Below are 24,750 nucleotides of genomic sequence, written 5' to 3'. Positions count from 1 at the left end.
GCGACTGCACTGAGATCTCCCCCTTTCGCGTCCTGTCTCCGTTACCCCACAGAGCCAAGTATCTCCTCTCGGTCAGGCCCTAGCGGCGCTGGAGCGGGAGGCGACGCTGGAGCGGGAGCCGGCTCAGAAGCCAGCGGAGTTTCCCTTTCCGACTCCAAGCTTCATGGATGTGATCACCCTCGCAAAGCCGGAGAAGAACGTTCTGAAGATTCGCGTGGACGGCAAGGGCATGTGGAACATTCCGCTGTTGCATCCGCATGTGAAACTCAACGTTGCCAGTGCGCGGCGGCAGAGACGTTCGCCGTCTTCAGATCTGCAGGCCGGTGACGAGAGGAAGAGAGACAATCAATGCGAGGCTCGCGAGCCGGCCGGCCGGCGACTGCATGGGTCCTCTCGAGCGTCTTCGGAAGGTCGTGATAGGGCAGGACAGAGGGAAACCTCCAGAAAAGAGTCGAGCGTTTTTGCTGCGACTTCTGCAGCGAGGTCCCGGCGTAAACGTCGACGAATCGATCGTTCTCTGCCTCTGCTGTCGACCATGCATGAACTCCATCTGTGCATTGTCACACACTCGTGCAGCAAAGACGCGTTTCAGCTGTACGTCCACCGAGGCGGCGGCGAGGTCGACAAGAGTCTCCGACATCACAGAAAACTGGCAGGGCTGCTTCGTCGCGTCCAGACGCTGCACTCCCCGGGCTTCAGATCGAGTCCCGGTGATTCCCCCGATCCCTTCCTCCCCGACTTCTGGCCAGTGGCTCTCCACCAACTGCCAGTTCTGCCAGCCTGCAATGCACCTCCGACTCTCGCCTTCGCATCGTACGCTCTCCCGTCCCCGTCAACCTTCTCGCCGCTTCTATACCGCTCACGTCTCCCGCGGCTCCGGCCAGCTTCTTCGCCCTCGTTCTCTCTTCGGCTCTGCCCTTCCGCCTCGCGTTCTTTCTCCGCCGAGGCGGGCGTCGCCGATCACCTCTCTGAAGGTCCGAGAGAGCATTCCGGCGGTGCTCTAAGGAGTGCAGCCTCTGCCGCTTCGTCCCTGGGTGCATGGGACAAGAGCAAGATGGTGCTTGGCGGCCGTGGATGCGCGGCCTTTGACAGTCACGCCGACCTCCTGCGGTGGCGGTGGACATGTCTCTTCGGAGACACCCAGCTGTTGCGCCAGAGCGTGCAGCTCCGCAGGGCGTTACTGCTCGGCGACTTGGCTCTCCGGGCCGCGAGGAAGCAACAGCTTGGAGAGCTTCACTGCGGAGGATTTCCGCTGCTCTCCAGAGTCGAGGAGCAGTCGGAGGAAATCAGACAACTCCCCTCAGTCGCAGCGGTTCAGGCTCTCAGGCTCGACGAGCGTCGTCGCGACAGAGGGCCGCTGCGCGGAACAGAGAAGAAGGGAGAGCGACAGGACGTGAGAACGAGAACAGATCTCTCACCAGTTCAAGGGAGAGGCGCAGACTGCGTAGCCAACGCGAAGACGGGTATGGAGGACGAAAGGTCCAACAGACAGTGCGGTGAAGAGGAGGAAACTCTTGGAGAGCTGCTCGCTGATGTTTTGAACTCTCTCGCAGACGGTCTTGACGAAATGGAGGCGTGGACCTCTCAGTGCATGCGTGCGCAGCCGCTTCCCTTTTCCGCGCTTTTGTCTGATCCCGCGTCTCCCGGTTTGGCTTCTTCGCGTCACCTGTCTCGCCCCGCCTCAAACGTCTGCGGAGACAACGAGGCACCGGCGGTTGCAGAGTCCCTGCAGGCAGCAACGCGGGCAGAGCTGGCAGGGCAGCTGTCTCCATCGTTCTCTGCGACTTCTGAGCTCCCTTCAGCTCCAAGGCCGTTCTTCCATTTCGTCCACAAACAGACCTCTGCCGAGGCTCTGAATCGCCTCCGGCAAATGTTCAGCCGCCTCTCGGCGCTCCTCAGAGTGTTTGTTTTCGACGGGGCGTCCGAAGACGCAGAGACGCCAGCGGAGGGGCTGCTTCGTCTCACAGGGGAGGCGTCTTTCAACGACTTCGAGCGACTGTGGATGTCCGGTGCATTTCAGAGACACCTTGCAGACTTCGTGCGTGACGAAGAAAGCAGCGAAAGCCGGGGAACCTCGGAGCCTAGTCGGAAGAAGAAGGACATCGCGTCGACGTCGCCCGCGCAAGCGTTTGGCAGGTCGTGGTTCCCCAAGGGCGTTTGCGCCACAAACTACTGGCAACTCATTACGGAGTTGTCTTCGCCGTTCTTCGCTGAGCACCGACTGTGGCGGCCTTTCTTCCTTCTCAGCACCGCAGAAAAGAATTCAAACGACAAGAAACGAGTCTTCTCTCGCTTCGGACCTGTCGGGATGCCGTTCGAGGTGCCTTCGCTCCCAAGGAACGGGGCGACAGGTCCTCGAGGAGAGGGCAACACCGAGAAGAAGGAGACGCCGAAGCCGACTTCGACGGACTCACACGATGGGCCGTACCAAGTCGAATCAGCGGGGCCTGAAGAGGAGGGAGACTCGTCGTCGGGAGGGAAGGTACTAAGTGGCGAGGGCAAATCTGACGACAGCTTGGCGAGTCAGCGGTTCGCGTCGCGCGTCTCTTCTCAGGCAACAACCGGAAGGAACGGAGACAAAGGCCGCGGCGAGCGAGGAGACGGCCAAGCAAACTGGAGGGACTTGTGGGCTCTCGCATGTGACATGAAGAGTGTTGAAGACGGGGCATTCATGACGTCTCTCCTGCGCCTGCTTCCACTCCGTGGGCGCCAGTTGTTGCTTCGCAGACTCCGAGAAAATGTGAAGCAGATCGTCGCCCTCTGCACCCGAAGCGGAGACCTGCAAACGGAAGCCGCGGACTTGCCCCAGCATGGATGCTTCTCGGAGACGCGCCTCATGCGTCTCTCCCTCCTCTCCTCCTTCCTCAGCGTCCTAGGAGCGGCCGAGGGTGCCGCAGCCGGCGCCCAGAGAGAAGCAGAACAGCGAGAAGAAGACTCGAACGAGCTCGAGGTAGCGCGACAGACAGAGAGACCCGCCGACTGGGCTGAGGAACGCGAGTACGAGACGGAGCAGGGTCAGAGGAAGAGTCCTCAAATCCTGGATCATAGGTCTCCCTCTTCGACAAACGCATGCGTCGACATAAGCGAGGAGTATGAGACTGCAGAACTGACGCTCACCCTCTTGACAAGTGTGGCGCCGCTCTTGGCTGCGAGCGCGCCGTTCCTCAGACGCCGAAGCTGCCACAGCGATCCTTCCCCGAGTCTCAACCGCTTGGGCTGCGTCGCCGATGTGGGGCAGCTGTCTGCTGTGAAAGCCGATGTTCTTCTTCAGCGTTTCCAGCTGCTTGCCTATCTCTCCCATGCCTCTGGCTATGCGGCGCTGGCTCCGCCACCTCGTCCCCCACTGCCGCCTCGTTCTCCATCTCGTTCAGCGTCTGCATCGGTTGTCACATTCGGTCAAAGAAGCGGGAAACCGCGGAAACAGAGCAACGGCCAAGTCGGAGAGACAGGAACGAGGAAATGCGCCGGCAAGGCTCGTGATGGCCGCCTGCAGAGCGGGAGAGGGGCGAACGGCGAACGGAAGCAGACAAGGAGAGAGGCAGATGTTGGAGAGAGACAAGAAGGTATCTCTTGTGCGTGCTGCGGAGCTGAGATTTCAGAGATCTCCAGTGCGCCTACGCATGTGGAGGACTATTCATCGAAGGGTGCATGCAGTTCAACTTGTGGGGTGTCTCCAGGGGGCCGCGGGGCAGCGGTAGAGGCCGGTTCGCAACATCTCTCCGGGGCGGGGCCGACTCTTTCCGGCTCCAAATCAGTCGATAGCACTTTCGCCGGGCCGGTCGAACCGAAGGTCTCAGAGATCGGGCAGGAACCGTTGAAACATGAAGGTGCATGCGATCATCCTTGGGAGCCGTGCCGTCGTCCAGCTCTCATCCGTGTGTCTCTCCTCACAGAGCTCCTCGACTCCTGGCGATTTCTCCCGGCTCGGGGATGCCCAGCGCGCGACGCCTTCTTCTCTCTTTTGCTGCGCCTCTGCCGGACGACGGCCTCAGGGCTTGACCCAATTCCTCATGAGGAGGGAGACGGAAAAAAAGAGCGCGCCTCTCGACGCGACGTCGGCGGCGCGACACTCTCAAGGAGTGGCGTCTCTGCAGTTGGGAGGAACGGACTGTCTCCAGCTGAAGAGAATGTTGCTGCGGATCCTTTGTCTCCCGTCGACAGAGCAGGAGACTTAGACAGAGAGTTGTGGGAGGGTGTGTTGACATGGCCGCAGGTCTTTTGGCTCCTCGAGCAGCTGCCGCGTTTTCTTCCCGTAGCTGATACCTCTCGCTGGACCTGTGGCGAGGTGGCGGCGTCTGTGTTGAATCGTCTCGCGTCGCCGGTCGCGTTCTCTGTCCCTGTGTCGGATGCCTCTGAATCCGCGTCGTCGACATCGGTGCCTCCACGTGAAGAGCCGGCGGCAGAACTCAACTTGTCCGCAGCCTGGGGCCTCTTTCCGGCTTCCGACGAGGTCCTCAGACTCGGCCAGGACCCGAGCGCGGTCTCTGCTCGTACGTGGCTTCGCCTCCACGGCTACGCCTCTTCGTGCGTCGCGGAAACGCCTCTTGCTGGCTCCGGCGCTTCGCCCTTCGCCGTCGCCGGTGCCTCGTCGTCTCTGCTCAGTGAAGGCAACAGGTGGACTCGGACGCAGCGAGCCGCGTTTTGGCGACCCGTCGTTGCCGACCTCGAAGACGTTCGCGGCCACCCTCTGGACCCTGTGGATTTGTCCAATCACTTCTTCATGGGCCAGTTCACCCGCGACGGCACTCACCTCCAGGCCTCTCTCGCTCAACGCGGCGGCGAGGCCGGCGGAGCTCGAGGAGACGAGGCCGGGGTAGGGATGGCGGCGGGAGGCCTCGTCGAGGGCGACGACGAAGAGGAGGACGCCTTCACAGTCCACCACTCGCCACACGCTGGAGGCGGCGGGATCCTTCTGGGACATCGTCCTCCAGGGGCAGGAAGTCGGTCAGACGACGGCGCTGGCTACTCCACGCATGGAGGGTGTGCTGGCGTCGAGGCGGACTCGATTGGGTCCTGGAGTGACCCGAGCGACGACGACGAAGAGATGGGGACTGCAGCAGCTCCTCGGCGGCATTCGCGAGCCTCCAGAACGACGGGGACGTCGGGGGAAGCTGACCGTGGCCGCGAGGGCGGCGGAGGTGGAAGGCCTGAGGGCGGTCGAGGACCTGGAAGAGAAGGCGAGAGAAGCGGCGGAGGAAGGCCGAGAATGGGACAGGGAGAGGGAGACGACGACGACTCCAGAGGCGGGAGACGAGACATGGACGTTCTGATGTTCGCCTCGAGTGAAGAGGAAGATGACGACGGCATGGGGGTCGCAGACCAAAGCATCACGTCGCGACGAGGACGCTTCGACCGGATTCGCATCTCCTCGGAAGATGCAGAGCTTCGAGAATTCGACGCGTACGAAGAAGAGGACACAGACTGGGTGACGGCCGAGGAAGCCGACTCGGAGTGGAACGGCTCTTTTCCGCTGGAGGACGATGAGCTGTTTGCGTGCGATGTCTTGGAACGCGAGGAGCCTTTTCAAGGGGACCTCCGGGAAAGGGATGCCACGGACAGTCTGACCAACATGCCGTTTGCTTTCAGAACCACCACGCGACGTCGCCGCCTTTCCTCCTCGCGACTGCAGTCCGTGCCTCTCAGCCGGTCACGGTGGACCCCTCTGTCGCAGTCCGAAGAGACTCTCTTGGCTCCAGCTGACGTCCCCCGTCAAGCGCCAGCACCGTCGCGCAACGAGCATGTCGGCCTTCACAACTCTGCGGGTCCGAGAGGCCGTCGCGAGCGAGATGGAGAGTCCGACGCGGATGGAGACTTCCCCTCTCTCCGTCTGGTCTTGACGGTCGAAGGACGGCGTATGGAACGGCCAGGCTTCGACGGTGGGCAAGCGGCGAACCGAGCCGAGGTTTTCGCGCAGACGCAGACTGCGTACTCCCTTCCTGCTGGACGTTCGGCGTTCTCCGGAGAAACGCGCGTCTTCTCCGTCGTCGAGCGCTACCAACAAGTCACGGAGCGCCAGGGCAACTCCCAGAGAGTGCATGCAGCCGACTTGGAGGGCCTCTCTGGCGACTTGGCTTTCCCCGCGCGTCCCGACAGTTTCCGTCGAGGCGACGAATCGCCAGAGTCCGGTGGCGGATTGCAGAGGAGGCGCCGCGAGCTGCAGAGATGGCGGCGGCAGCTGGGGCTCTTCGACGATGCGCCGGATCCGGCGTTCCGCTCCGGACTCCGCGGGAGAAGGAGACAAGAGAGGCGGGAGGCGGACGGGGAAGCACTCGAAGAAAGACGGTGGCGTTTTGAGCACACAGAAACCGGAGACAGGGGGAGGACGGTCAGCAGGCGAAGCGGCGCCTTCCTCGGTTCGGGGCCTTCGTCCTTCTCTGTAGGAAGCAGTTCCGACGAGAGTGGATCCGAAGCATTTTCCTTCGACTCCGAGGAAGAAGCTCTTTCCGACGGCGCGGTCGTTGTGGCCCGAATTTTGCCGCCTCTCTACTCGCACTCTTTGGGCGGCGACGCGGAGTCTGTCATCCCGCCAGGACGAAGAGCAGCGCGCGACGAACTGGGAGTCGCGGCGAGGCCCCATGCGTGCAGTGATGGCAGCATGGCGTCTCTCAGTTCCTTCGGTTCTGCGTTTCCTCGATCGCTTTCTTCCCATTTCTGTCGCCTTTCCTCTGGGACTCAGGACAGCGGAAATCTGTTCGGCCACTCGAACTCGTCGACCTCACGTCTGGACTTCCACGCCAGCAACAGCGGGGGGCTGCCTGACCTAGACTGGCTTCCCCTGTCCTCAGCGGAAGGTTACGTCAGTGGTGACCATAGTCTCGACTCTTTCGTCCCTCGCACTGGCCTCACGACCTCTCTCGCAACGGCGCCGTCCTTCGCGACGAAATCATCTTTCCAAGACTCTTCTCTGCTGCCCCCTTCGTCCTCGTCCTGCTCGTCAGCCTCCCTGGCTTCGCAGTCCGCGTCGCGACTGGGAGGAGGTGAGCACGAGCAGAGGAGCCCGGTCTCTTCTCAAGGACTGTCGCATGCATCGCCCCGAACACCCCGCCAAAATGCGCAGCCTCTCCTCGCCAGGCGCGATCACGAGGCTGCGGAAGCGCTTAACGGCGACGCCGGTCGTGAGGCGGATTTGTGGGATGCTTCAGAGACAGGCGCCGCCGCGGGGGTCCCTGAGGTCGTGAGCGAAGCGTGGAAAGGAAGGCCAGGTCTGCGGTTCGACGGCGAGGCATGCAGACGTGAGGGGGGTGACGGAGATGAAGATAAAACTCTCTGTTGTTCCGTCTGCGCACTGCCGCTCTGCGCAGGACCCACAGTGTGTGGTGAAATGCTTGCCGCCTCTCAGCGACAATACAGGCGCAGGCAGCGACGTCTTAGGTCGGGACTTAGACGGCGTCGCTGCATGCAAGACTGTGAGCGACAGAGATGGAGCGAAGCACGGAAAGAAGACGGTGCAGAGTCGAGAGAAGACCGATACGAGTTGGGCGTGATCAGTGATGCCTCGCAGACAGGCTCCCGGGCCTTTGTCATCGGTGCCTCAGACAGCAACAGTCGGTGGCTTCTCGCCTCTTCAGCTGCTCTTTCCCCAGCTCCGAGGACCTGGGTTGTTCGGCGCCGCCCGCGCTGCCGTTCCAGTCTGGCTGTCGAGTCCTCGGCGTTGAAACCTCGTCGAGCGCAAGAGGAAGACGCAGAAGGAAGTGAAGGAATGCCGAGTTCGAGGATCTCTTGCAGGGCCTCGCCTCTGGAGGGTCCGACATCGTGCGCCCTGGCAGCGAACGGGTGGGCACAACACACAGCACAGACGAATGGAGACGCCGTCGATGGGAGAGCAAAGGAAGAATCGGAAGCCTTTGGGGAGACGGCCAAGTCGAAGACGCGGCTACGCAAATTGGAGGCGACTCGGAAATTTGGAGAGCTAAGGAATTCTCAGACGGCTTCATTGCTACCCCTGCCGGAATCAAGCGTCCCCGACTGGAATCTTTTTCGACCGAAAGCTCTTTCAGGAAAGGACGTCTTTCTGCCTTGGGCTTCATTTCGCGAGTTGTCTCCCCTTCCCTTGCCTTCGCGCAAGGCAGCTTCGATTCTGCTCCCGTCCTTTTCAACTCAGGTGCCGTTGCCTGTCGCCAGAGAGGATCTGACGCCTCAGCTTCTTCTGGAGACCCGCCGCGCTGCGAGCGACGGAGAGACTCAGTCCACGGTTTGCTGCTCTCCGCGGCTCCGTCGTGGTGTTTGGCGGACGCGTCTCCTGGGTGAAGAGGCGCGCGTCGACACGGGGACCTCGGAAACAGTTGGAGTTCGAATTGACGGAGCAGCCACCAACGGGGCCGCGGTTGACAGCGTCTCACCAGGAGCCGAAGAAATAGACCAGGCTTGGAGACAGGCGGTGAGCAAACGGGGAGAAGGCGGCAACGCAGACAGGCTTCGAGACAAGATCCCGAAAGAAACCGCAACGCGAGGGGATATGGAACTCAAGACATCGAACGCTTCACTCGAGTCTCTGTGTGTCACCTGCCGTTGCCGAGGCTTCAGGGCCTTGGGGGTGGAGACTGCTGTCGTCTCCGACGGCGTGAGAGGGAAGCTGGGAGAGAACGAAAAAAGGTTTCGGCCTTGGTGGCTCCGGGACAGTTGTTGGAGACCCCAACTGGGTTTGGTCCGCTCAGCGGCTTTGCGCGTATTCGACGAAGACATCGGAAAATGCCGCCAACACCCATCTGAGAGGAACCCCCTTCTTCTTCTTCCAAGGTTCGCGTCGGTCGCGAGACGCCTTCGACGGAGTTTGCGCTCTCGTCGCTTTTTCTCAAAAAGCGAGGAAAGTGGAGCTGTCCAGCGCTCGAGTGACAGTGTGACTTCGGCTTCTTTCCTCCTACCCCAGCTTCCGAGATGTCTCTCGTCAATCTACCTGCCTCGCAGACGCTCGCGACTGTCCGCCCACATCAGCTCCCTCAGTTCTGATTCCGCCGGCCAGTGGTCGCTTCTCTCTGTTAATCGCCAGCCGGAAGCCGGGCCTGAAAGAGAGTCGCAAGAGGCCGGGGGCGGCCAGGATCGACGTTTCAGTCCCGAGCTGAGATCCGAGTCTCTCGCTGCCCATCCGCGAGTCTCCCCTCGGTCTGTTGTCTCTGTTTCCAACGCGGGTCGCGATTCAAGTGTAGGCGTTTGGCGCCGAGTTTACCTCGAGGCTCAGGAGGAGGCCCTGCTCCTGAGGCTGGCACCTTTCTTGGGGGGGAACCCCGTGTCGCTCTCGAACAGCTGGCCGGGCGCGCGGGCGTTTTACGCGGCGAACGATGTCCCTACCGACCTCGAGCTGTCCTCCCTCGGAGAGGTGCGATGTCCGCGCTGCGGAAAGACTCTGAAGAAAATCGAAGGCAGTGGCTTTGAGGGGAAGTGGAGATGCGACGGCCTGGACGAGAATGGCTTCTGCGTCGCCAACTTGACCGACTACCGTCTCTGGTCCGCTGCCGCGCGCCACCGGTGCCACTCAGACGACTTCGACTATTGCCAGGCCTGCTTCGAGTACAAGGCGAGGCTGAACGCTCGAAAACTTCAGTGGCTGAGCACGAACTCCTCGAGGCTGCTCTGGCCCGCGCAGCCGCCGGCCTGTCCCGCGGGACCGTTTTTGTGGCAGCGCGGCTTGGAGGCTCCCCTCTCAAAGAAGCAGCGCAGACAGGCTGAGGAGGCGAAGCGCCGAATGCGCAGCCTCTTGACGAGTGCCAGAGCGCGCGCAGACAGCGTGGAGGCGAGTGAGAAGAGAGGACGTGAGCTTCGAAAGAGGAGCAAGGAAAGCCACACACTGAGACACCGAACGAACCGAGGTGACGCCCGTCGAAGGGACAGAACCGGTGACCCGAGCGAAAAACAGCCGGCAGACACAGAAGGAGAGCAGGGACGCAACTTGGATCCGAGGAGGAAGCTCCGGCCTTGCTATCGGCCGGCGCACGGAGGCGAGAACAGAGAGAGACGCGAGAAAGGTTCAGTCTCGTTCCACAGGTCGTCTGCTTCCTCTTCTTCTTCCTCTTGCTCGTCTGGTGTGTCTTGTTCTGGCGGGTGGATCCCTGAGAGACTGCCGCCTGTTCAGTCGCCCCAGGCGTGTACGGAGTCGTGGATTCGACAGGCGACACAGCTGGTGGCGCGTTCGGGTCGCCATCGTTCTTCAACCGGAAACGGCGAGGAAGTATCTCTGCCGGATGGAGTCGTTCTCCTCATTCCTTCTCGCCTGCCTTACGTTCCCCCGCCTCCGTGTAATCCTGTCCTACTCACTGGCTTCTCGACGTCGGCGCCTGGATTCCCCGAGAGCCTCGCGCCGCAGCTCCAGCGTCTCGGATGCACTTTCCTGCTCCCCTTGTTCTTCAAGAATTTCGAGACGCTCCGCATTCACGGGTCGCGCATCGCGGCGTCTTCAGTCTCCTTCGATCTCGAGGCAGCAGGCGAGGTCGGCGAAGCGGGGGGCGGGGAACAAAGCAGCAAGACCCCAAGCGGCCCTGGCCTCTTGACGCCGCTTCGGGTCTCCGACGCTCACGCTCCTCACCCTGCACAGCCAGGCAAGCCAGATGCGTCGGCGCAGCTCGGCGCGAAGGCCTCAAGTGCCTCCCCACACTTGACGGTGATGCTGGTCGCCGAAGAGGCTGTGTGGCCGTTGGTGATTCAGGGCCGGTTCGGAGGCCCTCAGGGCGACTGCAGCTCCATTCCCCACCTGAAGAAGGACGTCGCCGACCATACGAACTGCGAGACAGACGGAGTATTGCTCAGCTGCTTTCAGAACGGCCGGTGGCAGGGCGCCGCACGCCGCGAGGAGACACTTGGGGACAGCGGCGACGGCGCGAACAGAGGCCAAGGTGACTTCTTGTGTGGGCCGTTCAACCGCCAAATGGAGGCCGAAGGAGACGGCAAATGGTTCATAGATGTCCACAAGGCCCAGAGAGACCCGCAGCATTACAAGGGGACTGTGGGGTACAACGGGAGTGTGGGGTACTGGAACCTCGACACCGAGATCCCGGGGTACCTTGCCCCCACCTTTCTGGCCGTGAGCGGACATGCCTGCACTCCTGAGGTCCGGAACAAAGGCATTCTCTTCGTCTCCTCTCTCCAGAGACACCTGGAGATCTTCCTGCCCGCGGACCAGAACGAACTGGAGGAACAGATGCGGTTCCTGTCTGAGACCGCGGAGACAGAGGGCCTTCTCCCGTCGCGGTCGGGACCTGGCGAGAGAAGCGAAGAGTCTCCACCCGAGGGCGAAGACGAGGAAGGTCGACGGACTCGAGGCGAAACGCGGTGGCGGAACGACTCAGGCCTCGAAAACCCAAGCGCGTCAAGGAAGGAAGGCACCTTTGAAGGGAACGACTGTGAAAGAAATTCGGAGACAGAGAGAGAGAAGCAGGAGACGCGGGGTATGGCGCCCAGCGCGCGAACGACGAAAGGCAAGTCGAAGATTGAAGACGAGGAAAGAAAGAACGAATCGACAGGGCGCAACGCATCTTCTGAGTCCTTCTCAAGTTTGGGGAACCGCACCTGTTTGGCGAGTGCAGCGAGTTCTTCAGGAGACACCTCACCACGCCGCCTGTGTGCTACCTGTGAGTCCATGAAGAAGAAGGCAGCTTCCTCTGGGTATGCTTCGGCGACGAAGGAACCTCCCGTTGCGATATCGTCTTGGACCTCTCCTTCCGGCCTCTCAGTGGAAGAGGAAGACGAGTACTTGGCACTGAAGACTTGGGAGGCAAGTGTAAATCCGCTGACGGCGGCGCTCCTCCCAGTGGACGCCCTCCAAAGACAGCAGATGAGTGCCGCCGTTCGCTGCTATCAGTGGGAAACAGCTCTCCAGTCGCAGAATGCTCTCGTCCAGCTGTGGCTTCTCCACCCCACACTCGCTCTCAAGTCATGGCCCCTCGTCCTCCGCTTCATCTACGACGCCGTGCGCTCCAGGCCGTCGATGCACCGCGTCCTCGTCGAGCTTCTTCTCGCCGTCGTCAAGGCCGCGGCGATCGAGGCAGGACGGCGAAGTGAGGACTTGACGACGGACAGCACGAGCTCAGAAGACGACGACGCAGATGAAAGCCAAGAAACCGCAGACGAACACGAAGAACAAGAGGGTGGGTTCGTCTGTGGAAGTCTTTTGGATCGCGGCAGGCAACCTCCTCGTTGGCGCGCGAAAGCAGCAAAACCTGCGTTTGCGAGAGCTCAAGTGCCTTTGTTTTTGTGGCCTTCGCTCTCTCCTTCCAGTGTTTCTTTTCCCCAGAAACGAGTTCAGAAGGGAGCTTGGGAAGTGGACGCGATTGCCTCGCACGTAGCTTCCCTCGCGCTGCTTCACATGGCTGCGATCGGCCTCCTCGACCGCCACAGCGCCGAACAAGCTGAGGCTTACCGCGTCTACCGAGCCTGTCGGCAACAGCAGCTCTCACTCCAACTGGTCTCTGCTTCCTCGACGCCGTCGTTGGGAGCAGAGTCCTTCGCGTTTCCCGAAGGTGGCGAGTTAGAGGACCTCACTCAGAGGCTTCAGCTCGGCGGCGCGCCAGGACCGTTCGTCTCTCTCGGTCTTTCACGGCCTCCGGCGGGGGATGCACCTGGTTTCCGGGCCTCTGCTCTGGAACGTAGGCGAGAGGCGAAAGACGAGACAAGAGTCTCTCTCTCGCAGATGTTCAAAGCGCAGGAACAGCGAGACGCTATCGCCCGGGCGAGTCGACAGCAACGACAGCAACGGATGGACGAGGGAGACGAAAACTCGACTTCTCCGCTTTTTCCAGAATCTCGAGTCTACGCTGGAATCGCTTATGGTGTACAGCGGCCATGGGCAACTGAATGCAGAGACATCTTCGCCCTCGTGCCTAAGACCGTCGGTCCGACGAACAGCTCGTCTCCGTCGTCTGAAGGCATCGCCTGGCTCGATGACCGCGGGGCAGACAACGGCGCTTCTGTTGGCGAACAAGTCGAGGCAGAGAGAGACAAGCGAGAGGCGGTCGAAGCCTCCAACTGGCCTTGGGTGGCGCCAATGGAACAACGCCCTCGATTGCCCGTCGCTTACGATCCCTTCCAGGAGTTTTCAGATGGCAACGCCAGTCAAGGAGGCGCGTCGCAACTGAAGTACTTGAATCCGTCACTTCTCGTCGACTGTCTCCACTCAGAGTCGAGGCACCCGTACTGCGCCACCGAGCGCGGGCCGAACTTGAAGACGCATGTCGGCATCGAAGAGTATATTCTCTCGAGGTGTGGAGACGCTGGCGGACGCAGCCGAGGACCGTGCGGAGACCGAGGACTCGGTGCGAAGAAAGCAGGGGATGTGGGACGACCCGAGAAGGCGAATAAAAACGCGAACGGAGAAGCAAAGGAACAGGTGGAGAGGATGCGACAAACGCAGAGTACCGAGCTGGACACCCGAGACAGAGACCAAGAGGAGAAAAGAAAAATCTTCGTCGATATTGCCATGGATCCTGGGTTCGACTGGGCGAGAGGCTTCCTCATTCGATTCTCCCGAATGTCATGCACGCGCCCGGGAGACAGTCTCCGATTCTACGCTCACACGGACGAAAATGTCTGCATCGCTGCATGCAGGTAAAAAGAAACAGCTCCGATGTGAAAGCAAAACGATCAGTGAACATAGCAGTAAGGACAATAGTAGCAACACGCCGATGTATGCACCCGTATATATACATAATATATACATAATATATACATTATATATATATATATATATGTTTATATATGCATATATGTGTATATGTTCATTTGCGTGTGTGAAGGTTACGACATCAAACGCAGTGATGTACAAATCACTCGGGACGCAGTCCCTCGGTCTCAAGAATGTGTCGATCCCTTCCTGTTCCCTATGCATACGCTCCCAGTCTTATCACGCAACAAACGTATGCGTCGTCTATCCGTACACAAATTGTGTTTTTGGTTACACTTTGTCGCCTGCTCCCGTCTATCTCTTTGGGAGCCAAAAACATACATCTGTATGTAAATTTATATATATATGTATGTATATATATATATATATATATATATATATATATGTATATATATATATGTATATATATATATATGTATATATATATATATATAAGCGGCTTGGCGTTTGTCTGTTTTGATGTTTCTGTGCTTTCTGTTTTTTCGCGTGTTCCTTTCTGCAGCGGCCCCTCGGAGCGTCCATGGAGTTCGCCGGTGTTTCTTCCTGGGTTTCGCTTTTCCTACGCGTTCCACCCATTTGGTTTAAACTCTGCATGCGTGCCACTGCCGAATCCGATGTGTGGGAGCAGTGCGCCGGGCCTGTGGATGTCTCCAGACTTCACGCCGCTGGAGTTTTCAAGTCCAGCGAACGACCCGCGGGCGGAGGACGTGACGGCGGCTCGCGGCGCGCAGTTAGCTGCCCTTGACAGGACTTTTCTCGGGAGGTCGTTTGACGTCTCTGGGTCAGCGGCAAATCGCGAACACCGTGCGGGTGAGGCGCCACCCTCGCGCGCGACCTACACTCCGTACGCCTATCCTTCGCTTCCCTCCCGCGAACTTCAGGAGATCCCCGCAAACGGCCGAGAGAGATCCGAGGCGGGCACTGCAGCCGGAGAGAGAGAACAAGCGCGGAGGCGCGAGCTGCGGGACGCGCCGAGCGAGGCGACGCTGGGGACCTCCCGGGGAAGGCGGCGAGTTGCCCAGGCTTCGGAGGCGAGACCGAGACGCGGCGGAGATGCGGGGGGTGCGGGGCGTAGGCGGCGCCCTTTATCGGGAAGCAGCGGATCAAAGAGCAGACGAGGAAGTTTGGGCAGGGCGCGAGAGACCGAGGACAGTTCCGCGAACGCGACGATGTGGGGATGGACGTTTGCGGTGAGTGTCGCCAACCGCGCCGAGGTTCTGCAACACTATACGAATCTCCCCGCGGCCGCGTTCCCTTCGCCTGCAGCCGGTCAGGCGCTGCGTGACGGGTTTTCTCGACTTCTCGACTCGCCGCCGTCTCCAGTGGCCGACGTGAGAGAGGACGGGGACAAAAGAGACGGTGGTGTGGGGGTTTCAAACGTTGGCAGGAGGAGGACGCCTCGGAGGAAGAGCCATCGAAGAGAAGCGAAAGCCTTCTTCTCGCTGCAAGCTTCCCTCTTCCTTGACGTCTTCCAGCCGACCGTCGACCTCTCCTTCCTTCGATGGCTTCTCGAAGATGTGGGCAGACACCCAGAAGTCCGGGCAGAAGCTGCCAAGTGCGGCAGAGACTTCAGCCTCCCGAAAGAAGAGACCGAGAAGGAACACGAGAGAGAAGAAGACGCAGAAGGTGCAGCGACGCTTGCGGGACGAGGGCCTACCTTGGAGAGAGACGAGTTCGCATACGGAGGGGAAGAGCGCGAGGCGAGGACGACAGCGGCAAAAAGCAGAAGACGTCAAGAAGGACAGCTGGACAGCGATGCTGAAGGGAGAGAAGAAAGAGTGAAAGCAAGTCTGAGGTGCCTCCTCGAAAGCGTCTACCACCCGAACATCCTGCAAGCGCTTGTCGGACTCGCTGGCACATGCGCGACTCTCGAAGGCTGCGGTCCCTCCTTCCAGCCTGCTGCTGTCTTCCTCATCAAACGCTTTGCCCAGGTACAGACATCCGCTTCCTCCAAACCACGAGGACATCCTCTCGCGCCTCTCCACCAAGAGGCGTGCATACCGTTCCACGCACACCGGTTTCGACACAATATTATATATATATATATATAATATATATAATATTGTGTCGAAACTGCGTAGACTCTTTGGGTTCGTGTTTGTTTCCTGTTTCTTACCTGCGTTTCATGTCTGTCTGTGACGGCCGTGAAAGAGCGAAGCATCTCTACCGATGAGATAGGGTGGTGATCTCCCGTTTCCGTTTGGTGCAACAAGAGACTATGCCCGCCGCGCGTCCAACTCCAGACTGGGAAGCTCGCGGAGTCGCGTTCTCTCGTCGGGTGCCTGCGCGGCGTTTGGGAGCGCGTCTTTGACCGTCGTCGCTCGGTATGAGCTGACGCCAACGCTTCACCTCCTGACCTTGTCTCTTGATTCATCCCCATCATTTGAACGAATGGTCGTCCTTTTGTTGCACCTGAAAAAAACGTCTGACAGTGTTTAGAACGTTTGCCCCATTCCTTTTGTCAGGTCATTTGCGTTGCTTCGTCTCTGCAGCTCGCGCCGTGGCTTCAAGGCCGTCCGTTGCCCACCCGTGGACGCCCGCAAGAGTTGACGAAAAGGAGCTGTGCCTCGTCGCCTCCTCCCAGCGTTCACACTTCTCTTCCGGCCTGTGTGGGTCCCTCTGACGATCCGCTCTCGTCGCCGTTCTTCTTGTGCTCTCACTCTTCTTCGCCTTCGGCTGCCTGCACTGTGAAGCATCCGGAGGACTCCCGAGACAGCGGTGGCCTGGGAGCAGGCAACGGAACCCCAGCGTCGTTCGTGCTTTCTTCTCCGTTTTCAGGCCTGTCCTCGAGGTCGGAGGCTCCACGCTCTCGAGTCGCGTCGCCTGCCTCATCGCTGTACGTGTCTTCAAACACAGAAGAGGTTTCCGGGACTTCTCTCTCGACCTCATCTCTCGCCGTCTCGCCGAAGGCGGTCGACGACGGCTGTTCGACTCGAGCCGCAAGAGCGGACCTGGACAGTGCAGGCTCTTCTTCTCTCGCGTTTGCGTCTATGTCGGAAGAGAGAGATTTTCAGAACTCTGCAGAGAGAAAGGAGGAACATCTAGAGGATGAGGCCGCTGCGAGGATCGGTCGCATGCGGTTTTTCTTCCTTCTTCTCTTCACAGAAATAGCAGCTCAAATTCGGGTGCCCCGCGTCGCCGATTGCGTCTTCAAGAGCGGCGGTGAGACCACGCTGTCCGCCAGCTCCCTGGAAATAGCAGACGCAGTTTCTGATCCGTCTCTTTCTTCTACTCTGCCTTCTAGACCTCGGCCTCTCCGACCCTCGCAGAATATTATTCTCCCGCCTCTAGTGGAGTACGTCGGTCAAGTCCTGGCGCTTTTGTTCGATGCTTGCAAGTGTGCCTACGACTGTGCGTGTCGGCCTCAAGCTTGTGAGGCTCGCTGGCGGGCGGCGGCTCTGCAAGCGGCCTCAAGAGGTCGCGCAGTTCGCAGTGAAGACTTGGAGACAGAGAGAGAAGAAAGGAGACACCAAACGATCCCTTCGCGCTTCGACGCGACCTCCTGGCCAAGCTGCTGTTCCCCTTTCTTTGCTCTCGAAGGCGAAGCGTCCTACATCAACAGTGCCTCCGAGCCTCCGCAGATGGGGTCTGCGGCTCTTGGGAGTCGTCTGGTCTCTCACTCGCGCTTTCAGTCTCCAGACAGCCTCGAAAGAGAGTCTGGCCGTTTCGTTTTCCCTCGATGTCCAGAGAGTTGTAACGTTCCACGGCCTCTCAGCTGTCCTTGTTTCCTCTCTCGACAACAGACCTCGAAGCCCAACTGTCGTTCTTCCCCCCAACCTGCCCTCCCCTCTTCTTCTCTCGCTTCTTCGTCTCCCTCGCCTTCGCCCTATGCCGTGTCTCTGGTCTCCCGCCAGTCGACGCGCGCTGTGTGTGGCTGCTCGAGTCTTCCTCCGGACCTGCCGGGCGTCCTATCTGAAGGGTCTGTCTCTCTGCCTGTTTGTGGAGGCAAGTGCATGCAGTCGTCTTTCTGTTCCCCACACTCCAGCTGTCTTTCTGACGGCAGCTTCTCTCTTTCGTTCCCTCCTTCTCGGGTGCCCATTCACGGCCACGACCTTTCTGTGGGGCTTCCTGGATTTTGCGTCGAGCGGGCAGTCAAGGACTTTCTTCTGCACTGTCGCGTTCTCCAGGATTTACGAAGCCTAGAGGGGACGTTTCCAGCCGCGCATGCAATCCCCGCCGCTTTCTTCGTCTTCGAATTCCTGCAGCGCCTCGCCGCCCTCCGAGCGGTAGAGCGCAGCCGCCAGGGCGACGAGGCCGTCTGCTCGAATCCGAGGCTTTCCAGTCTGGAGGAAGACAGAGGAAGACGACTTGAGGTCGGCGACACCGCGGGGGACTCTTGGCGACGAGGTGGTGCAGAAACCAGCAAAGCACCGGAACGAACTCCGGTTCGAGTGGGCGCCTTTTGGAACGAGCAGCTTCGCTTGGATGGCCAGCGGTGCCGGGGCTCTCCTGGAGAGAAGGGAGTCGATCGCTGTGAAATCGACTTCTGGAAGTTCCTTCCTCTCCTCGATGATGCCTGTCGACAAATGCTTCTGCCTCAGCACCTGGATCTGCGCAGGGAACTCTTCCCGCTTGTCTCACGCCTCTGCAAGACTCGCAGGCAAATCGCTTCTGAGCTCGACGCCCTTCCGAGGGTCGAAACCGCGCGCGACGGACGGTTTTCGAGAGACACACGAAGCGGCGAAACGGATTCCTGGACGCGGGCAACGAGAATCCTGAGAGCCACAGAGGCTGAACGGAGACAACTCGCGCCAACGCAGGAGCGGCCAGACACCTGCAATCGAGGCCAGTCAGACGGACAAGGGCGGTGCCCCTTCATCCCGTCGTCTTCGTCATTCTCGCCGGCCTCGGCTGTCTGTGAACGAGAAAGAGAAACCGAAGCAGACTCGATGGTAGAACAGGAGCAACGAGAATATCTTGAGGGACGGCAGGGCGCTGAGGGGCTTTGCCGTCGTGGCGTCTCCCGAGAAGAAGAGGAGTTTGCGGTGGATGGCGACTCCCGAGCAGAGCTCGGTAGCGTCTCTGGTCAACGTGGAAGCGAAGCACGAACTCAGTTCTCTGAGAGGCGGAATCCGCCCCACACAAGAAGCGAGTCGCCGCGCCTGGGTCGAGAGACCGGAGCGACACCACCGTCTGGTCTCTTCGCGCCTCCTCGCTTGCTCCGTGCAGAATTCAACGCCGCAGGAAGAAGTGGAGAAACGGAGAGTACTCGAATGTTTCAGAGGAGACAAACGCCTCCACGTGGAAGCGAGGAGACGTACACGCCGCTGCTGCTGACGTCGCCTCTTCAGCTGAGTCTCGCCACTCACTCTTTCCAGTCGCACAAACCGTACAAGGTAGCCTTGTCTGCGTCCTCCTTCGCCCTGCCTTTGCGTTCCGAGTTCGCGTCTCCGTCGACTGGCATCGACGCGATGGAGGCTCTTCTCGCCCCGCTGCGCCTGGACGCAGGCGGGAGCCGCGACGAGATCAGAGCCTTCTCAGGCAAGCAGGCGAGAGAAAGTGGAAACGCCGGCGAGAGGAAGGAAACGCGAGAAACGCGTCTGCCGAGATCTTGTTCTTCGCGAGTCTCTCCTGTCTCGCAAGGGCCAGACGTCCCCGTCTTCTCCCCGCTTGTCGTTCGGCTGCATGCGAGCGAGCTGCAGAGACGACTGTGTCTCCGACAAGAAGCGAAGTGGCAGAAGCGCAGCGAGGCTTCTGCGTTGGGCGTCGTGTGTGTCTCTTCTGTCTCTGATCTGAGTCCTCTGCTTTCTTCGTATGCTCTTCCGGAGGCGAGAGATCCCATACAAGCGCCCTTGTCGGTTTCTGAAGAACGCCAAGGCCCACATGTTCGCGACTCTGGAGACGCAGGACTTGAACCGCGTGGAGAGGCGGCAGAGACAGAGTCGCGAGCTTCGCTGATTGGGGAAGGATCGGTTGAGTTGCTGAGAGATCTCGCTTTGTGTTTCGATGCTGATGTTCGAACCGTGCCGCTCTCGCCGTACGCGTCTGGGGCCGTTGTCGGTTTCTGTAGTTCCCCTGAACAGTTGGCGCCGGGAGATCTCCTCACTGTGTATGCGCAGTGCCGAGACTCTGTTTTTGGAAGTCCACCCAATCTCGGCTCGCCTTCGCCTTGGGTACCAGTCATTGAGATGAGCAACTACCACACCGACTGTCTCTGGTTCGCGGGCGACTACTCGCCCTCGTTTTCGCCTCATCTGTTCTTCCCGGCGGGGGCCCCGAGCCTCTCCCGCGAGGCAAGCCACGCAAGAGGCGACCGTTCAACAGTGACGAGAAGAGACAGATCTCCAGACAGAGGTCAACAGAGAGGAGGAGAAAGACATCAAGGAAGCGTTCTAGAGAGAGGTGAAGAAAGAGATGGTGAACGAGACCGAGGGACAGGGTTCTTCGCTCTGGGGTCTCTGGCTGCAGCTGTCCGGCTCGGATTACTGGACGCGACAGAGGCGGCGGTTTTCTGTCCAGATGCGGCCTTGAGCGAAATCGGGGAGATACAACAGGAAGAAGAAAGGCGCGATGCGGGCAAACGTCACGGGTCTTCTTTCTTCTTCAAAGATCTTCACAAGCAGCGGTCTAGGCCCTCGGACTCAGGGAAGGCTGCTCTCGCGCTTGCCGCAGCCGCTGGTGCCTCGGCTCTTCAAACGAAGATGCTTGACGGTTTTCCGGAGGAAGAAAAGAAGCTGCGAGGAGACCCAAAACAGGCTGCTCTTCTGGCCACTCCGCAGTTCCCTTTTTCTCGCCCGGCCTCCTTCCTGTGGCGTCTACCCCCCTCTCTCGCAGTCTCTTCTTGCGCCGAGAATGCGAAATCGAAGAATGTGACAACGTGTCTCAGTCTCGACAACCGAGACGCAAACCATGACTCTCTCACAGATGCCACCGTCGATCCGCACAGCCGCGACACAGACTCAAGGCCTGCGTCAGGCACAGAGAAAAAACCTGCTTCTTCGCAGCCTTCTCTCGCGTCTTTGCCGCCTCACACCCCGACCTCGCTGGCGACCTCTGCTGGACGGCCTCAGCAGTCGGGTCACCTCTCTCGTCCTCGATCTTCTTCATGTTCGGCTCTCTCGTCTACCTTGCTCGCGGTTCGTCTTCCTGGGCGGGCGAGTAGGGCACCCCACCCGCCTTTGCCGCCAGGGTACCAGCGCCGCAACAGCGGTTTCGCGCCTCTAGGCGGGCCTGGAGGCCCCGCAGGCCTCGTTTCGCGCCCAACGCGCCGGCGGACTTTCTCGGGGACGTGTGTGGGGCGCGGCGGAAGTGCAAGCAGTTTTGTGGGGACTCTGGGTGGCTCGCTTTCCTCTCTGCCGACGACGGGGAGACGGTCGAGCTACTGTGCGAGCTCGGCGCCGCTGCTCAGCGCCGCTTCTCTCCCCTCCCACCGGACGCTTGAGAGAGGCCCGGCGGAGCGCCAAAGAGACAGTTCGGCGGGTGACATGGGGCGACGTAGTGGCGTTTTCCTGGAGCATTGGGCTCCGAGTCGCGACAGGCGAGACCGAACAACAGACACGCGTGAGGAAGGAGAGAGGATGGTTGGCGAGGGCATAGTGCTCCAAGAGGACTCGATAGGCAGAGAGCGGCGTTTCTCCTCTTCTTTGGTGCGTGAAGCACAGGACATTCATGCAGATTCATCTGCTTCTCTGTATTCGTCGGATTCGGCTTTCTCTTCGTCTGCGACTCCTTCTCTCTCGCCGTTTGAATCTTCAGCTGCTTCGGCGGTCCTTCCTGGTGTGGGAGACAGTGCGGGTCCTGGCATGCGTCGCACGAACGCTGCACGCAAACCACCAGACGCTTCGCAGTCTCTTGGGTCTCCACAGACTCTTGAAACTGTGGCTGGCCTTTCTCGCGTGATGCCTCTGGGGAGCGGAGCTTTCAGCAACTCGTCGGAGGCCATAAGCCTCACCCAGACTGAAGCCGCCAGTGTCGCCTGTGGCGCCGCGCCGTCGCCGTGTTTTCCCGGTGAACCTCACAGCAGCAGCGTCCCGGACATTTCGTCAGGTCAGGACCTTTGCGACCTGTCTGTGGCCTCGTCTTCTCTCGCTCGTCCTTCGCCTCTTCCTTCTCTTTCATCTCCTCTTCCGTCGCTGCCTGCTGAAGCTGGCGAGAGTCAGAGAGAAGCGGCCGGTGGGATGGACGACGAGGCGCAAGGGATGCGGGGAGAGGAACGCGTCAGTGCGAGTGAAGCTATTCACTTGGTGTCTGGCGCTCTGATTCCTCGTGACGAATTTCTCAGATCTGGAGGCTGGCGCGTCGAGTTCACAGTGGGGTGGCGACAAAACGCAAGAAATCAGCCTCTCCTGGCGCCAGACGAAGGGGGGGCTCCCGCGCTGCCGAGACCCAGAGAGGCGAGCGACGCGGAAGGCGAAGAAAGCCAACGAGAAGAAGACGTTCGTGGGTGGCACTCTGGGCCTGAGTTTGGCTGGGTGCCTCTGACGCACGAGGTGTCTCCGGAAGAACAAGCAGTCGACGATTTGCTCGCAAAGTTATTGGAAGCAAAAGAGACGGAGGCGGGCGTGAAGGTCGGCGAGCAGAGACAGGCGGACGCGGGGCTTCAAAGCGCCGAAACGCATGAAGAACACAGAAAAGACAGAAGGGACAGACAGACCCCTGCAGCTGTCGGAGAGCCTATGTGTGCAGGAAAGAGTGCGTCTGCCAAGGATTCCGAGTCGCGTCAAGCGACCCAGGGACGCCCGTGGTCTTCTCGGTCTTCTCACGCTTTGCCGCCTTCCATCAAAATTGCGCCTCCCAGCTCCCGTTATTTCTGGCTGTCGTGTTCGACTCAGGTCCTCAGCGGCTCGGGGGTTGTCTCTCTGTCCCCGAGGCGAGGCCGAGAAGGTCCCGGGACCTCGCCAAGACCCCAGGGAGAGAGCGACAAGACTCTCTCGCTTCAGCCCCAGTCGCCGCGTGCAGCAGACGCTGCGTCTTCCGTCTCTCTTCTCCATGACGCGCCTGCCTCTTCTTTCGTTTCCCCCTCTTCCGTGGCGGCAGCTGCAGCGGGTGGGGAGGACGCGGGGAAGACCCTGCCGCGCCTCGCCTGCGGCAGTGGAGTCCCAGGCGAGGGCGGAGAAGGCGGCGACGGAGACGCGCAGGAGCCATGCGAGTCTTCTCGCCTGGTTCTCGGCCCCTCTGAGTTCCTCAGTCACCCTCTGATTCCTGATCCCCCCATTTACCAACGAGCGTTTGCTTTAGCCGAGCATCTGAAACGAAGCTACCCTCCTGAAAGCTTCATCCCTCCTTGCTATCGTGTCCTGCCTTCTCCCGGAACGCTCCGTCCTTCGCCTTCTGCGGCACAACGCCCCGGTGCCTCCAGCCTCTCCTCCTGCCCCAGCTCCCTCTGCCCTTCGTCCGTCTCTTCTGCCAGCGCTTCCTTCTCGGCGCTGTCGTCGGAGTCTGCGAGTTCGTCTGTTCTGAGTGTGCATCCAGTGGCGGCTCGGGAGCGGAGCGTCCCGACTTTTACGCGTTTGATGTCTCGCGTGCATGCGCGTCACGAGCAAGTGCGTCAAACGCAGGTCGACGAAGTTCGAGGCGTCTGGTGTGTGAGTCTGCAAGACAGGCAGAAGATCTATGACGCGGTCGTCGCAGGCGACTGGGGAGATGCCCACGCATCGAGCCTCTTGTCGCATGTGGAGGGACCGGCGGGCTCGGGGCACTCGGCTCGGTCCGGCGTCTCGGGTGAGGGAGAGAGACGCGAGTCAGAGGCCCCCGAGAAGCCTGAGGGGAGACGCTGGGGAGACGGAGATTCGGTGGAACCCAGGCATGAAGATGACGGACAGTTCCCTCTCCCTGCCTTCGCTTCTCTTCTCGAGAGACGCACTCCAAAAGACTTTCTGGCTCGCGCAAAGGCTCTGTGTAGTGCCCCGACCAGGCATTTTCGCCGTGAGAGAGAGAGCTGTGAAGATTCTCCTTCCCTCCAGTCGCCGCTACGCGCATCCGCCGCGAGACGCGTCACGCAGAACGCCGGAGGAGACTCAGAGACACCGGAGGTTGAAGTCCGAGCGCTTCCGGACTCCGTGAGCAGCTCGGGACCGACAGGCGACAGTTGGGAGACTCACAGAGACCAGGGTGGGGTCGAGGAAAGTGGAGAAAACTCCAGTCACGGAGGGAGGGAGCGGGACGCTCCCTCGTTGCCTCTTGCAGACACTTTGGGCTTGCCTGTGCGTGCCTTTGTGGGGAGTCCTGGACGTTCGCCTTCGGAGGGTCACCAGGAGACAGGTCCGGTCGGGCAGGGAGACACGGCCCAGGGAGGAGACCGGGCTGTGGACGACGAGCGAGAGGCATTCGGCGAAGATGGCAAGAGGGGACGCATGGGGAGTCAGAGACAAGACCCAGCGAGACGAAAGAGCGAATTCCAGACGGAGGGAAGAAACGAGTTGCGTAGCGTAGTTGAGAAGCATTTCCTTGTAAGAGAGAAAGAGCAGTTCGATGGTAAAGGGTCGTATCTCCGAACCAGCAAAGTCACCATGGAGCTCCTCTTCTCCCCTGATGTCGATCGGATTCGCGATCTGCATGCAGCTTTGACCGACCTCAAAACTGCCATCGTTGAGGCAGAAACGCTTCTCTCCTCTTCTTTTTCTCCATGTTCCTGTTCTCCCGAGTGCTCCTCTTCTTCGTCTCGTTCCTCTCGCTCTCTGTGTTCTGCGCGTTCTTCGTTTTCTGCTGAGGCGAGAGAGGCCATGGCAGCACGGGTGGCGCGTCTAGTGAAGCGAGTGAAGATGCTTCAGCAGCCAGGCGCCCGCGACGAGGTGCGTTGCTCGTTTGCTGTCCATCCCGCGGACTCTGACTCGCGAGCCAAGTCGAATGAGGAGACTTCAAGTGAATCCCCGAGTGTGGCATGGACCGTTGGCAGTCTGAAATCGCTTCTCGGCGCAGGCCGCGGCGTTGCCCTTTGTCCCGCCGTCAAATTCGGTAGGTCCAAAGCTAGTATGGAACCTCACCAGTTATCTAGCTGGCCAGAGTTCGTCTTGAATCTGTTCGCATTTCTCTCACTGTATGGTTTCCAAATAGTCATACATGGGTATACTTGTCCTACGCTTATATACATCTATAAATATTCGTGTGTCTCCCTGGTATATGTATCAGGAGAGTAATTTGTTGTGTGGTTGTGTCTGTAGGTTTCCTGTGATCCGCCTTCGTTTTGACTTCACTTCGCATTTCCT

General features: G+C 60.0%; 1 protein-coding gene across 1 annotated transcript in view; it reads left to right on the top strand.

Moving 5' to 3' along the window:
- Positions 1-24,750, top strand: part of TGME49_280660 (HECT-domain (ubiquitin-transferase) domain-containing protein) — a gene marked incomplete at its 5' end in the record, with an annotated part of 62,756 nt that overhangs the window by 27,419 nt on the left and 10,587 nt on the right. Inside the window, 3 exons of the mRNA XM_018781862.1 lie at positions 53-13,530; positions 14,109-15,537; positions 16,099-24,499. Coding sequence (XP_018637208.1) covers positions 53-13,530; positions 14,109-15,537; positions 16,099-24,499 — 23,308 coding nt within the window. The remainder of the gene's footprint in view (positions 1-52; positions 13,531-14,108; positions 15,538-16,098; positions 24,500-24,750) is intronic.

Source organism: Toxoplasma gondii, chromosome VIIa, assembly GCF_000006565.2.
Source record: "Toxoplasma gondii ME49 chromosome VIIa, whole genome shotgun sequence".
Taxonomy (NCBI): domain Eukaryota; phylum Apicomplexa; class Conoidasida; order Eucoccidiorida; family Sarcocystidae; genus Toxoplasma; species Toxoplasma gondii.
This window is presented reverse-complemented; position numbering and strand designations above follow the sequence as displayed.